The sequence below is a fragment of the Lemur catta genome, chromosome 16, assembly GCF_020740605.2.
Source record: "Lemur catta isolate mLemCat1 chromosome 16, mLemCat1.pri, whole genome shotgun sequence".
In the NCBI taxonomy this organism is placed as follows: domain Eukaryota; kingdom Metazoa; phylum Chordata; class Mammalia; order Primates; family Lemuridae; genus Lemur; species Lemur catta.
Window position 1 is genome coordinate 14,942,808 of NC_059143.1, and position 16,666 is coordinate 14,959,473.

Below are 16,666 nucleotides of genomic sequence, written 5' to 3' on the forward strand. Positions count from 1 at the left end.
CTGGGATCTGAGCCAGGGAGATAAGATTAGTGAATCCAGGGCCCAAATACAGAGTGTGACATGAAGGCCACGGCGTACTGTCTCAGTTTGTAATTGCTGTTCTCCATAGCACTCCCTCCAATGGGGTCTATTCCTTCTTAGACCTGGGGGTGGGGGGTGGGGGTGGGCAGCTTCTATCAACGCTCAGGTGATTCTAATTTCATTCATTCATTCAACCTACATCCACTGAGTGCCTACTATGCTAAGTGCCACTTCCTGTGAGACGATTCAGCTATGCATCTTCCTGAAAAAGAGGGAAAAGAGGAAGCAGATAAAAATAATAATGGGACTGCTTAATCCATGCAAGAAATACTAAGATTTCTGAAACAAACATGTAGATCTATTTCTACTTCATTTAGAATGAATTAAGTAAAAAATGGAAAAAAAATTTTACTGGTACCTGTATCCTAATTCTTCACTGAGATGGATCATATGAAGGATATATGATTCCTTGCTTGTTCCAGTGAGGCCAGGCAACAATAAAATAGTAGGTCTGGTGCTAGCATCCATGTAACACATACTATTATTGTTATCAAACCAGTCCAGTGAAATCTGTCCTCCATCTGCAGTTTTAATAAGTTCACTGAAAGGAATAATTCAAAAGACATTACTCGTTAAGTGTTTCAAATCATGTCTTAATTTTAATGTTTTAATTCTATAAATATATGACATTATTTGATCATCTCAAAATAACCTTTTTTCAACATTCAATAACACACATATCTGTATCTATATATCACCTTCCTTCAGTATGAGGCTGTTATAAAGATTAGTACCATAAAGTTTTTCCAGCAACCTTACTAAAAGGTAGTATATAAAAATGAACTCCAAAGCACTTCAAACATTTATCTTAATCATTTTCTCATTACTCTAAAATACCCAACATTTAACCCTTATTTGATTGAGGTCACTCAAATAACAGGGAATTACGAATAAGTAAAACGCTGATCTGATCGCTGTTCTAGCTCTTTGCACTCAATAATGCAGTCTCCCAACAGAGTATGTTAGAAAATTTACTTCTTAAATAATTTAAAGTACTTCTCACATAGTATCTATGAACTTACAGAATTTTCCCAAATAGTGCAAGTTCTAGGCAGCAAAAGGAACTCCAGAAGGAGTAGATGACTCAGGGAAATTAATAACAGGCACCATTTTAATCTCCTAGTCACTGACAAATTCTGGACCTTATCTTTAACATCTCAAGGACCATCATCATCAAGAACCCATTTGCTTGCCAAGATGAAGTCATTTGCCAGGAGTCGATCCCCCCAAACCCAAATTAACTGGCATCCTCCCCAGGCCCCTCCAATTCCCAGGATCTGCTACACACCAATGAATTGGTGCACATCGCCAGAGGAGCTAGGTCCTTGGGACAGATGCATGACCAGCTGGAAAGCAGTAACCCCCAGACACTTCTCTCATCCTAGAAATAAACCATTTCCATCGGGGCGGGGAGCTCAGGGAAAGGGAAAGGCAAAGGCTGAGCGGCAGCTGGGTCGGAGCAGGGGACACACCGTCCATTTTCATGCCTTCGTTCTGTTCTACACGCTTCCTAAAGCAGAGATGCTATGAACCAAGAACTGGGAGGCTGCAAAAAACTGTGATTTTGAAGAAATGACTGAAAATGGAAATTTACTTACTTTCTGTATCGCACAAGAGGCTTGACAGTGATGAAAGGTCTCAGCAGCGTCTGTCCTCGACTCTCCCAGCACCAGACCGTCGGGTAGTACGTTTCTGTCACCACCGGACAGTGGTCCCGGAGGAAGCGGCTGAAACTCTCACCCCCCGACACTAACTGCGGTTTCTGAAGGGAAAGCCGTATCAGGGAAGGGTCCAGAACAGAGGAAAGTTTCTGCCAACCGTAAACAGAAACCAGCACAGACTTGTCCCTCACGCGTGCATTTCCTCCGATACCATCTCTGGAAGGCTGACGCAAGTAACTTGACAACCGCCACGGACTGAAACAGTGGTTTGTGAAATCCCTCGAGGGGGAGGCGGGAGTTGAGATAAGGGGAGTCTTTCTCAAAATTGCTACGGCACTGCCGAGTGCGCCGCTGGGTCTAGGGACGGCGACAGGGCAGCGCCGCCGCGCCGAGGTCAGCGGAGTCCGGGCTGCGGTCCGAGGACCGGGCCGGCACCCGCCAGGCAGGCGGCAGCGGCGCGCGCTCAGGGGTCCCCCTCGGGAGCCTCACGCGCGCCGCCCCCCGCGCCTGCCAGCGCCAGCCTCGCGCGTCGCCGGCGCCCTCGCTCCCGGCCAAGCCACCCGCGGGCCTGCGCCTGGGCGCCCACGCCGCCCCCCGGCTCACCTTGGCAATGCTGCTCAGGTAGTAGCAGGCGTACGCGACGCTGAAGCCCAGGATCAGGGATAAGCCCATCCCCGAGCCGAAGAACCCAACCCGGACTTGGTGCTCCAGGTAGACGGAGAGCTCCCGGGAGAGCATCCGCAGGTCCATGGCTAAGGACTGCATGGCCCGGGAGCGCGGCGCGCCGGTCCTGCGGCCGGAGGCGGGGCAGCGGGCACAGTGGGGACAGCGGGCGCGGCGCCGCCGCCCCCCACCAGCGCGCCTCCCGCGGAGCCGAGCGGAGCGCAGCTTCCGCCAACGGGCGCGGCCGAGCGGCCCGGGAGGCGCAGCCCGGCCCCCCGCACGCCGCGGCCCCGCCCCGGCCTCCCGGCGCCGCCCCCGCCGCCAGCCACTCAGGAACCTTCCAGAGGCGCGGTTCCGAGCCCCGCCACCTGGCCGGCGGGTTGGGGTCTCCCGGCCCGGTCGCAGTCGCCTGGGGGGAGCCCCAGGAGTGGGAGAGAGCGTGAGCCGACTTCGGAGAAGGAAACGGGCCTGGCCGCGCTGGTTCAGGGCTTGCGGGCAGGCACCTGCTCCAGTGACCTTGAATGATTCTGCTCAGCCGGCGCGGGTCTCCGTCAACTAGCAGTTTAGGGTGCCCGGGGAATGTGCCTTGGATTAGAGGATTTGGGGAGTTAATGCCAAAGATATGTTAGGTATATTTTGGCACTGTGTGGTGAAAGAATCCTACATCCTCCAGGAGTTTGTGTTGTCCCCTAAGACTATCAAAAGAAAAAACATATTTTCATTCAACAGTGAGGACGTTTATACTCGACTTTAAATCGCTTTGTGAATCTTTTTAGTAGCTAAGTGTGACTTAGAAGGTCAAGAATAGGAACTGGGATTCAATAACCTTGTCTATTTGCGGTTCATTAATGCTCTGAATTTATAGACTTAAGGAAATTCACACCAATTACCTAAGGCACAGACAAGAAACCATTTATGAAGTAGGTTCTCCCAGGCTTATTTATGGCAATGTGACAAAAGTCAGAAGATACTTATAAGCATCTGAAAGGGTTAGAAGATTTAACAATCTGTCATTATGAACTCCTCCCCCCTCCCCAGAGGTACCAAGAGTGGCAAGACTTAAACAGAAAGAAGGCAAAAGAAAGAAGGTAAGGGCCTGCTAGACTGAAAAATCCACAGGATTGCAAATTAATGATTTAATTTAGTGATGGGGAAATGGGATTGGTTGAAAGTGACCAATTTATTTGGCTTTAATTTGGTCATTGCTACTTGATGTTTGCCAGTGCCCAGAATAATTCAATTACCTTCACTGAGCCTATTTTTCAGTCCTTTAAAGAAAGATCTGTAGAAACAGCATGGTGGCTCACACCTGTAATCACAGCACTGTAGGAGGCTTAGGCAGGAGGATTGCTTGAGGTCAGGAGTTTCAGACCAGCCTGGGCAACATAGTGAGACCCCTCTCTCTCCAAAAAATAAATAAAAATAACAAAAAAAAACTTGTAGAATAATAATTTATACTTTATAGAGTTTCTGAGAGTACTAAATGAAATAATGTATGTATTAGAGTTCTCCTGGGCATAAATAATTCTCACTCTTTCACACCTGAGCACACACAGCAAACACAATGCACATGCTGTTTGCCATACTGGACACCTTACATGTGATGTTCTTTATAATGCTGGCACCTGCCTTCTGCTCTGCCTACAAATGAATGCACGTATATTCATTTTGCTTAAGTTTAAAGTGAAAATGTTATAAGATAAAATATTTGCCTTAGCTTGGGCTGCTATAACACAATACCATAGACTGGGTAGCTTAAACAGACATTTATTAGCCAGGTGTGGTGGAGCATGCTTGTAGTTACAGCTACTCGGGAGGCTGAGGTGAGAGGACTGCTGGGGCCAGGGGTTTGAGGTTATAGTGTGCTATCATGGTGCCTGTGAATAGCCATGGCACTCCAGCATGGGCAACATAGTGAGACTCCAACTCTAAAAACAAAAACAAAAAAGCAGACATTTATTTCTCATAGTTCTGGAGATTGAAAGTCCAAGATCAAGGTGCCAGCATGGCTAGGTTTTGGTAAGGGCCCTCTTCTGGCCTTGCAGACGGCTTTCTTCTGGCTGTATCCTCCTGTGGAGAGAGGAGGCGCTGGTATCTCTTACTCTTCTTACTCAGTTACTAATGCCATCACAGGGCCACCACCTCAGGATCTCACCTAAACCTAATCACTTCCTGAGGGCTCCACCTCCTAGTACCTAACTCCTAATTAGGGATTAGGGTTTCAAAATATGAATTGAAGGGGACATAAACATTGAGTCTATAACAATATTTCATAGATGTCAGAGTGTGTAGAATGTGTATTGACTTGGGAGTCCAGAAAAGTTCCATCCCTGCTTGTCTAGTGATTAGAAAAGCAAACAAACAAAAAACCTCCAAACTCATCCACCAAACTTAGGCAAATCATTTACTCTTTCCAGGCCTTCTTTATAAAATAAGATAGCTGGGATGGAAGATAACCAGGTTTCTCTTTCCTGTTAGGAAAATATTCATGATCTTCCTTAAGAACTGTTACTCCCAATATATAGATAAGGAAATGAGAGTTTCGTTCATTCATTCAACCAATTTCTTCTTGGGCGCTTACCAGGTACTGAGGATCCAGTGATAAACAAGACAGATCAAGGACTTTATGGCCTAGCATGGTGACAGAGGAGTAAGCAATGAAATTACAGTAAGTGTGGTGATTGGGGGAGGATGCAGTAGTAACACAGGGTCCTTAGTAGCAAGCAGCAGAAAACCAGTCTGAGTTTATAGTAAACAGAAAGGAAATTTATTACAATGGCATTTGGTAGCTGCTAAAATCTCCAGAAGAGCCAGAGAACCAGGGTTGGAAGTTATATAGGTACTAATCCCATCATAGGGGCTCATGCCTTTAAAAGTTGTAGAGCTGGTTCTATGATGATGACACTTCTGCCCCCTCTGGGCTATACTTGGTGGTTTTTGGCATCCACACCTGCCACCCTGGGCACTGGGCTCTGCTCTGAACCCCTGGCACTGTTGCCTCTGAAAACAGGGTGCTACCACCTCTGACCCCTTGCTGCAGTGAATTTCCCTGTGATCCCTGCTCCATAGCTTCACTGTCTCCTTATTTATTAGAATTTTGTTGTGTAACTAACTAGTGCAGTCAAGGTTCTGTCTCAGCTCCCTCCCTGCTGTAAAGGTAGGAAAACAAGTATCTGGCACATTCAGCCTGTGGTGAAAGATGAATCACCTCCTTGATATGGTGAAGCTCCCCAAACACCAACTAGGGTTCAGAAGCTGAAAAGCCAGTAAGAATGCAAATGTCTACTTTATGCACACAATGAGACAACTGAACAGATGCAACCAACTCTCCAAAATCAGAGGAGACTTCCTGAAAGAGATGTGAGTTAAAGACCTAGGGCAGAAGAGATGAAGGTAAAGAGTTTATATAGGAGGAGAGAACTGCATGTGCAAGGGGCTGAAGATGGAAGGGAATAGGAAGTGAAATAAGTTTCCATAGCAAATGAGTGGGTAGAGTGGGGTTTGAACCCAAAACTGGGTGCCTCCAAAACCTGTTTTGGAAATTACAATACTACACTACAAAATCTTGCTAGCAGGCCAGTGCCGTGGCTTGCGCCTGTAATCCTAGCACTCTGGGTGGCCAAGATGGGAGGATTGCTTGAGCTCAGGGGTTTGAGACCAACTTGAGCAAGAGCGAGACCCAGTCTCTACTAAAAATAGAGAAATTATTTAATAGCTGGGCATGGTGGCACATGCCTGTAGTCCCAGCTACTTGGGAGGCTGAGGCAGGAGAATCACTTGAGCCCAGGAGTTTGAGGTTGCAGTGAGCTATGGTGACACCACTGCACTCTACCCAGTGTGACAGAGTGAGACTCTGTCTCAAAAAAAAAAAAAAAAAATTAAAATCCTGTTAGCTTTGTGATGAAAAAACAGAAAAAGGAAATAGTTCAAAATTTTTCTAGCTGACACATATGCATTGAGAAAGATACAACTATTGGAAAAAAATTTTTTTCAACACATTTGCTGTCTTAGGATGTGTTGATTAAGCCTGTACTTGAAACAACAGACCTGAAGTAATGAAGTCAGCCTTTACAGTTTGGTATAAAATGCTTGTGAGCCCTTTGCCATTTTCCCCCTAATTCCTTTGTTTTTATTTCAAGGGGAAATCAGAATTGAATAGAGAATGTGTGGTGACAGACCATGACGTGACCCCAGTAATCTCTGCTTCCTGGTGTCCTTCCCCTTGAGTGCAGGTAGGACCTGTGACTCCCTTCTAACCAACAGAGCATAGCAAAGGTGATTGGACGTCACCACTCCTTATACTGTCATATAAGACTCCTTCTTAGCAGACAGAGCTAGAGACTATGCTGCCAGCCTTGAGGAAGCCCACAGCCATGGGAACTGCCCTGGAGAGAGACACATAGCAGGCCTCTAGGACCCGTGGGCGGCTTCCAGATGACTACCAGCGAAAAGCTGGTGACCTTAGTCCCACAACTGCAAGGAAGTGAAGTCTGCCAACAACCTGAATGAGCTTGGAAGCAGATTCTTTCCCAGTTTAGTCTCCAGATGATAAACAAAAAGGAAAAAAAGTCTCCAGATGAAAATACAGCCTGGCTAACACCTTAACTTCAGCCTTGTGAGACCCTCAGCAGAGAACCCCTGACCCATGGATACTGTTAGATAATAAATATGGTTTTTTTGTTTGTTTTTAGAGAGGAGGTCTCACTATGTCTCTGAGGCTAGCCTGGAATTCCTGGGCTCAAGTGATTCTCCCATCTCAGCTTCTCAAGTAGATGGAACTACCCAGCTAAGGTGTTGTTTTAAGCTGCTGCTTTTGTGGTACTTTGTTATGCAACAACAGAAAACTAATAGTATAAAAACATCTTACAAAACCATTGAAAGAGTAGTAAATATTAATGACTCATTTTTGCCTACCAATCTATTTATTATACGAACATATTTTTTATATTATTTTATTTCAGAGCCAGGGTCTCGCTCTGAGCCCAGGTTAGAGTGCAGTGGTATCATTATATCTCACTGCAGCCTCAAACTCCTGGGCTCAATCTATCCTCCTACCTCATCCTCCTGAGTAGCTGGGACTACAGGCAAGTGCCACCACACTTGGCTAATTTTTAAATTTTTTGTAGAGACGAGGTCTCACTGTGTTGCCCAGGATGATCTCAAACTCCTGGCCTCAAGCAATCCTCCTGCCTCAGCCTCTCAAAGTGCTGGGATTACAGGCATGAGCCACCATACCTGGCCCATTTATTACTTTTTTAAACAGTAAAAAAGTGATTTAAAAAAAAAAAAACAACACAAAACTGGCCAGGCAAGGTGGCTCATGCCTTAAGCCTAACATTCTGGGAGCCTGAGGTGGGAGGACTGCTTGAACTCGGGAGTTCAAGACCAGCCAGAGCAAGAGCGAGACCCCAACTCCACTAAAAATAGAAAAAATTAGCCGAGTATGGTAGCACACGCCTTTAGTCCCAGCTACTCTGGAGGCTGAGGCAGGAGGATCGCTTGAGCCCAGGAGTTTGGGGTTGCAGTAATCTATGATGACACCACTACATTCTAGCCAGGGTGGCAGAGTGAAACTCTGTCTCCAAAAAGAAACAAAACAAAACAAAACAATCCACAAAACTAATTGTAATGGCATAAATCACATGGAAAGATATATAGTTAAAGGTAAAAAAAGGCCAAAACATTCTAAGATGTAATGGAAGATGAGTTTTAAATAGGAACACATCTCTACAAATTTTGTGTAATAGACCATATTTCATTGAAGTATGTTATATTAAAATGCAGAAAATCTACTGTAAAAAATATGATTAGCTCCCGTAAAATGCAAAAGAAACTGAAACTAATGGTTGCCTCCAGAAAGTGCAAACAGGTTGCTGGATATGAAAAGTAGGAGGAGAATTTACTTTTCAATAAATATCCTTTTGTACCTTTTAAATTTTGTATCATGTTTTTAATATCTTTTAAATTTTGTGTCAAGCTAATATTAATATAGTATCATGCCAAAAAAAAAAGGTAAAAGAACTTTATTAGTTACTGTTGTTTCAGGATAGAAAGCTAGACCACAAAAACAATTTTAGCTTTTATCTTATAAACCTCTGGGGAATATGTCAATTCACTGTGTAGGAGCTGCAACAAGATCCGTGGCAGTAATGGGACATTAGCGGAATTCTCAGGAGCACCCTGTATAAAATATGTTGTGAATAGAATATTGATGAAGTTCCACTGCGGGCCCACCTGTGTGACTTTGCTAATCATCTCACAAGCATCATTTTTTTTCAACATACAGGAAATTCATTAAGTCACATGTCTTACAGGATGGAATTTGGAGGAAATATTTAATGGGAACAAAACCAGAGCTATTATGCAGCTGTGGCCTTGCCTAGAGTAATAGGATGTTGAGTAATGCTTTCCCTCTTGCTCCAAAATTGGTGAATACGTTCCACATCCATGTCAGGTACCAAAAGTTGGGAATCTACACAGATCTCCAGGGTTTAGTAAGAAATGTCTGAGCTGGCCAAATCATCCAAAGCCACCACCCTTGGGACCTCTTCTTCCTCCTAGCCCATATAAACAGAGTAGAGAGGGGGAGATTAGCAGAGTTTTGAATTGTTGGCTTGGGAGTTTCATTGAAAATGTCCTCTTTGTGGAAGGTGCACAATGCTGGCTGCCTTACAGGGGAGTGTATGAGTTTCATACTGGCAGGAGGGGAGAGTGTGGGGGATGGGTAGTGTGGACTAGGTGGGTCTGCCGACCACCCACTGCATAGTTTCTGAAAGACCCACTCTTGCTCAATATCTTCTAATTAGCCCCCTCAGCTCTGTCTCCACAGCTGCTTATTTCTCCAGGAGTCCCCTTGCATAGGGGCCATGGTGGGTAGTTTCCATGTTGGCCTTCAAGTGCACCACAGCTTGGTGGTACTCACACTCTTTTTTTTTTTTTTTAATTTTGAGGCACGGTCTCTCTCTTTTACCCAGCTAGAGTGCAGTGGCATCATCATAGCTCACTGCAACCTCAAACTCCTGGGCTCAAGTGATCCTCCTGCTTCAGCCTCCCAAGTAGCTGGGACTACAGGTACATGCCACCAAGCCCTGCTAATTTTTTCTATTTTTAGTAGAGATGGGATCTCACTCTTGCTTAGGCTGGTCTCGAACTCCTGCCCTCACGTCTTGGCCTCCCAAAGTACTAGGATTACTGGTGTGAGCCACTGTGCCTGGCCCAGTTTTCACACTGTGTTAGTTTCCTCCCATGTTAATCTGGGTTAGGTCTTGTGACCTGCTTTATCACTAAAAGCAGTTGGAAATGCCACTGTGATTTCTGAGGATGAATCATAAAAAGCTTTGCTGTTTCTAAGTTGGCCTTTTGAAGCATGCAGTCTAGGGAGGCCAGCTGCCCTGTAAGAAGTCCTGCTACTTTGTGACCATGCTGTGAGGAAGCCCAAGCCAGCTACGTGGAGAGGCTGCTTATATTGAATTAGCTGATTAGCCCCCAGCTGTTCCTGCCAACCCAGCCGAAGTGCCAGACGTTGAGTAGAGAAGACTTCCTGGATGCTCAGCCTAGTCAAACCTGTAGATGACTCCAGCTCCAGATGTCATCAGACTGTAATCACACAAGAGACACTAAGCAAGAACTGCCCACCTGAGCCCGGTTAACCTACAGAACTCCAAAAGATAATTATACATTGTCATTTAAGTAAGTTTTGGCTGGTTTCTCAGCAGCAATAGTTAATTCAAACTGTGGCCATCTGTCTTGGCTGAGATATGGCAAGACAGTTCAAGTCCAGCCACCTTCCTGGTGTTGGTTAACACAGGACCATGTGGAATCATATAAGTCAGTAATTAATTTTTGTTGTATTTTATAAATACTGGTCCTCAATGGATTGAAAGTATTAATATTTAAAACCTCAAAAATAGACTATTTAATACGGATAGTCTGAGAAGCACTAACTTAAAAATTTCTCATTTCTAATAGGTCTTGGGCCGGGCGCGGTGGTTCACGCCTGTAATCCTAGCACTCTGGGAGGCTGAGACGGGAGGATCGTTTGAGCTCAGGAGTTCAAGACCAGCCTGAGCAAGAGTGAGACCCCGTCTCTACTAAAAAAATTAGAAAGCAATGAGCTGGATAACTAAAAATATATAGAAAAAATTAGCCGGGCATGGTGGCACATGCCTGTAGTCCCAGCTACTTTGGAGGCCGAGGCAGGAGGATTGCTCGAGCCCAGGAGTTTGAGGTTGCTGTGAGCTAGGCTGATGCCATGGCACTCTAGCCTGGGCAACAGAGTGAGACCCGGTCTCAAAAATAAATAAATAAATAAAATAAAATAAAAAATAAAAATTAAAAAAAAAAGCTAATGGGGAAATTTACAGTGGATGGACCTGACAATTCCCCTAATCAACCTAAACATCAAAAACACATAGTCATTCAAAATTAAGTGCATCCTGAAGGGATAAAATAGGAAGTATACAACCTATGAAATACTCTTGCCAAAAGATTAAATTTGATCAAGCCTCTAGATCTAACTACTATTTTATAGAAATACCAGAGGCAGAGGAATATTTTAAACAACACCTCAGGATGTAATCAGAAAATCCCAGAATATGGGAAGTTCTATAGACCAAACAATCTGGTTTATTCAATAAATCATTTTCAAAGGATTTTAAAAAAAGAGGGAAAGAGAAGTGGTGGATTGAGAGATCAGTCAATGCAATGTGTGACTCATATTTGGATCTTGAGTCAAACAAATGAACCTTACAAGAATTACATGAGACAACAAGGAAAATAAGGGAAATTTGAATACATACTGGATATTTGGAGAAATTAAAGAGTTACTGCTATGATAATACTATGTAATAGTATTGTGGTTATTTTTTTTTAAAGAGTACGTATCTTTTAAAGATACTACTAAAAGTATTTACTGATAAAATGATGTCTGAGATATGCTTCAAAATAATCTAGTGAAAAGTGGGTGTAAATTGAGATGAATGAAGATTGTTGAGGAGCTGGGTGCACCTGTAGTCCCAGTTACTTGGGAGGCCAAGACGGGAGGATCACTGGAGCCCAGGAGTTCAAGAACAGCCTGAGCAATAGAGTGAGACTCTGTCTCAAAAAAAAAAAAAAAAAAAGACTGTTGTACCTGAGTGATGGGTACATGGATATTCATTGTACTAGGCTCTCTACACTTGTATATGTTAGAAATTTTATGTAATATAAAGCTTAAAAATGGGTGCGGTGCGATGGTTTGGGGTATGGACATTGCTTGTAGCTCTGACTCTGGAGGGGCAAAGGCAATATATGTAACCTAAATATTTGTACCCCCGTAATATTCTGAAAAAAAAAAACAAAAAAAACTTAAAAGTGATTTTAGCTTAATACTTTGTGACTGTGATAGTAACTGATAGAATTTTGGGGGAAGGAGGAGAGACGTCTGCTAAGGAAATTTCCTTGGGGAAAATATCCAATTGTGAGGGGAGAAATTCAGGAATCTGTGAGAAACAATTATGTATGTATGGCATTATTCATTGTCAAGAGGACTTTGTAATGAAACTATAGGTTGGGGGTAGGGTGGAAAATGCTCTTTCAGAGTATTTTTTTAAAAATATATTTTAAATACATTTTTATCTCAGAATAATTTCACATTTACACAAAAGTTGCTAAGACAGTACAGAGAGTTCCCATATACCTCTCACCTAGTTATCTCCACTGTTAACATCTTATATTACTGTGGTACATTTGTCAAAACTAAGAAACTAACATTGGCACATTACTGTGAACCACACTGCAGACTCGTTTGGATTTCACTAATTTTTTCATTAATGTTCTAAGATGTAATCCAGTGTCTATCATTGTGCTTCGTTGTCTCCTCTTTTTCTTGTTTGTGTGACCTTGAGACTCCCGAAGAAAACTGGTCAGGTATCCTGTAGAAACTCCTGGGCTCAAACACCCCTCCTTCCTTGGCCTCCCAAAGTGCTGGGATTACAGGCGTAAGCCACCACGCCTGGCCTGTCTGATGTTTTTCCTTATGATTAGAGTGGTTATGGATTTTTGGAAGGAATACCTCAAAGGTGAAGTTATCTTGTTATTGCATCCTGTCAGGGGTATATAAAAGCCACATGACATCATTGGGGATATTCACCTTCACTTGGCTAAAGCAGTGTTTGCCAGACTTCTCCACTGTATAGTTACTATTTGGAAGAGAATCACAAGTCTAGCCCACTCTGAAAAGGGCTCTACCTCCTGGAGGAGAGAGTACCTAAATACATTATTTGGAATTCTTCTCTGAGGAATATTTGTCTCTTTTTCCCATTTATTTATTTATTCAATCTTTTATTTATATCAGTATAGGCTCATAAATATTTATTTTATACTTGGATTATAATCCAAAACTATGTTATTTTGTTTTTCAAATTCTTCCAGCCTGGGCCATTAGATGCTCTTTTATGTTGGTTCCTATGTCCCTTGTCCCTTTGGCATGCCCCCATCCTTTTGGTGATTTTTTTTTTTTTTTTTAGCAATTCCTTACTTTCTGGAACTGCAAGATGCTCCAGGCTCATTTTGTATTTTCCCTGTGTCAGGCCTAGAATCAGCCATGTCTCCAAGGAGCCCTGGTTCCTTTTACTGAGGAATGGTATTTAGAAAACAAGTTGTGGGCCAGGTGTGGTGGCTCATGCCTGTAATCCTAGCATTCTGGGAGGCCGAGGCAGGTGGATTGTTTGAGCTTAGGAGTTCGAGACCAGCCTGAGCAAGAGTGAGACCCCGTCTCTACTAAAAATAGAAAGAAATTAGCTGGACAACTAAAAATATATATAGAAAAAATTAGCCAGGCTTGGTGGCACATGTCTCTAGTTCCAGCTACTTGGGAGGCTGAGGCAGGAGGATTGCTTGAGCCCAGGAGTTTGAAGTTGCTGTGAGCTAGGCTGACGCCACGGCACTCTAGCCTGGGCAACAGAGTGAGACTCTGACTCAAAAAAAAAAAAAAACAAAAACAAGTTGTGGGTACTGGATATGCTCATTGCTACTGTGTATCACTGCTTTTAGGCCCTTTCAGTCAATAGAGGTAGGTAATATATGTATGTATAGTAACCGACATATATATATACGTATCTGTAATTGTTTCTCTGTTCATCCATCTCTGTATAGATAGAAGCTAAATGTGAATTCAGAGTATAAATCTTTTATATCAACTCCATCAGAGGTTTTAGTAGGAATTAAACCTCTAGCAATGTTTCTGGGTGTTTTATTTTCATTAATTTTTGGATGAAGCAAAATTCTATCTGTGGCTGGTCTGAGTGCAGTGGTGTTTACAACTAACTGATCACAACTAGTGACAGATTTCCTTGTTCCTTTTTTATTCCCATTGCTTCACTTGACTAGCATTAAAAAAAATTCTATATGTAATAAGATACATCCTATAATCTTACCCTCCTCAAATCTATGTCAAATCAGCAACAGAAATCAGGCAGAATACAGAGTGCTTTACACTTACAGAGAATGCCAAAACTGAAAATCATAAGATATACACTTAATAAGAAAATATTTTAGGTTACATTCAATTAAAAAATATGTTGTACTTCTATATGGATAGTTATAAGAAATTATAAATGTCATCAAATTATTTATTAATAAACCACTGTGACCCCAGCCTTGGTTCTAATACTTATTGCACTAATCAGATCCCTAACTTTAGCACTAACAATCTGATTTCCAATTGACTGATTTCTTTTGGAGGAACTGAGGCTGGAGACTTCAAGATGAGAGGAGTTAAAATATGGAAGGCAAAAAGGCATGTTGGAAAGGAAGAATATATTAATACATGTAGGACCCCCTGTGGAGGCCTAGAGAAGAAACATGTTGAATTTCTTGAAGGCTTAAGAAGTGATCAAGGGAGCAGATGAGTTTGTGGTTCCCATCCCCAACTCCCAGTCTGTACTGTTTAGACTTTTTTTTCTTTCTTTTTTTTTCTTCCTTGACACAAGAAAACAATGTTTAAACTTATCATAGGAGTCTTGAGTAAAAATCTGCCTAAAGCTTCCATGAGCATCAATTTTTGTTTATTAGATTCAGGATATGGCAGTCAAGTTGTAACCATAATAGGGAGAAAAATGATACCTGCTTCCTCCAAGGTAACTAGCTGGAGTCCTTTGAGAATATCTTCCTGCGGAGGGGATTAATTTAAAGACTAACCCAGCTGGAGGAACATAAAGTTAATGCTTCTCCTTCCTCCTTCCCTAGGGGAAAGTCAAAGACAAACTTTGTGTAAGACAGAAAGACATACAGGAATAAAGAGAGAAACAAGAAAGAAAGAAAAGAAAGAAAGAGAGAGAGAAAGGAAGGAAGGAGAGGAAGGAAGAAAAAGAAAAAGAAAAGGAAGGAAGGAAGGAAGGAAGGGAAGAGAAAGAAAAGAAAGGAAGGAAGGAAATAAATATCACATAGGTTCTAACTGTAATGACTGAGATAAAAATTATCTTAATAGAACTTCAACATGATTCCCCTCCCTCTTTCCTCTTCATGCAAAGATGCAGCTTTCTGATCATATGTAGTTGGAAAGAGAAATATTTTTGGCTACCTCGACAACTGTGAAAACACCCTGTCCTGTTAATTCTCAAACAGCTTGTTTACAAGTAAATGTACCCATAATAAATAAGTGCGGAATGGTCACGTGAAACACTTCAAGGATGTGCTAAAATCCGTTCTTAAGCAAGGCAACTCATTTAAGTTGAAAGAAAAAGTGGAAAAGAGAATAGTATGTTCCTGGTTGTATACCTCCAAACTTACACCTTGTGCGACTGGTAGGATATGGTCCTTGAGGAGGTAGGAGGGAATGAGACCCAAAACGCAGGTGAAGACAATGTCCTTTCCTGCCTCTTCAAAGATCACAGCCTGTGGTAGGTAGAATTCCCAGATGCTTCCCACCCCCCATAAGTTTCATCCCCCTGATGTACACAACTTTGTAAAATCCCTTCTCGTTGAGTGTGGGTAGGATGTGTGAACATGACATAATATTGCTCCTATGATGATATTACATTATATGGCAAAGTTGAGGGGATTTTGGAAATGTAATTAAGGTCCCTAATCAGTTGCCTTTGAGTTAATCAAAAAGGAGATTACCCTGGTTAGACTTGATCTAAGCAGGTGAGTCCTTTAAAAGAGTGTCAAGTTCAGAGCAGTGGCTCAGGCCTGTAATCCTAGCACTCTGGGAGGTCGAAGAGGGAGGATCGCTTGAGGTCAGGAGTTTGAGACCAGCCTGAGCAAGAGCCAGAACCCATCTCTACTAAAAATAGAAAAAAATAGCTAGGCGTGGTGGTGCATGCCTGTAGTTCCAGCTACTCAGGAGGCTGAGGTGGGAGGATTGCTTGAGCCCAGGAGTTTGAGGTTGAAAAAAGAGAGCCCAGATGTCAGAGATGGAAGAAATTAGAGACCCTTTTGTTTCCTGGCCTTGAAGAAGCAAGCTCCCATGAGTTCTTGAGATGGAACAGGGACCTCTCTTAGGGGCCTATGAGCCTCCGCAACCACAAACGTGGAAATAAAGAAAAAATCTTGAGTCTTTTCAAGGGAAATTCTAGGAACATAGCTAATCTTGAGAAATAAATGAGCAACCCAATATGCAAGAAGATGGTAATAACTTAAACAATAGTCTCCCAGGCAAGTCAGAGTCACAAGGTGTTTTGGTTCCCTATAGAAACTAAAAAATAACATCTTAACATATGTTCTTGAGTTACTTTTCAGAAACCCGGACCCCTACCAGATAGAAAATGCCTGCTGCTGCCATGTAGACCTCAGATAAGAGGGAACTGAGGATTGGACTCTAACGGCTGTTCTAAATTTCTGGAGACAGTCACACCCACAGGCCAAACTTTAACATTCCTTTCTGATCACCCCAAGTTTTAGACAAAGCCTTGCTTCCTTAACCAACTGTAAAACAAAGAATCTCTGAATCAAACTATGACCTGTAAGCCCCCACTTCAAGATATCCCACCTCGAGGATCGCTTAAGTCTAGGAATTTGAGATCAGCCTGAGAAACATAGCCAGACCTTGTCTCTACAAAAAATAGAAAAATTAGCCAGACATGGTGGGGCACACTTGTAGACCCAGCTACTTAGGAGGCTGAGGAAAAAGGACTGCTTGAGTCCAGGAGTTTGAGGTTGCAGCGAGCTATGACGATGTCATTGTACTCTAGCTGGGGCAGCAGAGCAAGACCTTGTCTCAAAATAAAAATAAAAATATAAAATAAAAAAAGGTAACCTCTTTTTTGGGCCAAACCAATGTA

The 16,666-nt window shown here is 42.8% G+C and overlaps 1 protein-coding gene and 1 long non-coding RNA gene across 4 annotated transcripts in view; both read right to left on the minus strand.

Moving 5' to 3' along the window:
- Window positions 1-2,630, minus strand: part of ABHD3 (abhydrolase domain containing 3, phospholipase) — a 44,336-nt gene extending 41,706 nt beyond the window's left edge. The window contains exons 1-3 of the mRNA XM_045527998.1: window positions 2,346-2,630; window positions 1,680-1,843; window positions 440-622 (exon numbers count right to left, since the gene is read on the minus strand). Coding sequence (XP_045383954.1) covers window positions 440-622; window positions 1,680-1,843; window positions 2,346-2,507 — 509 coding nt within the window. The 5' untranslated portion in view covers window positions 2,508-2,630. The remainder of the gene's footprint in view (window positions 1-439; window positions 623-1,679; window positions 1,844-2,345) is intronic.
- Window positions 2,631-4,295: 1,665 nt separating this feature from the next.
- The window catches only part of LOC123621914, a 32,332-nt gene continuing 19,961 nt past the window's right edge, over window positions 4,296-16,666 (minus strand). Inside the window, exon 4 of one of the 3 annotated variants that reach the window (XR_006729331.1) lies at window positions 4,296-4,333. This is a non-coding gene — a long non-coding RNA (uncharacterized LOC123621914). Of the gene's footprint in view, window positions 4,334-4,450; window positions 4,476-16,666 lie in introns of those variants that run through there. The other 2 variants (XR_006729329.1, XR_006729330.1) reach the window with 2 other exon arrangements.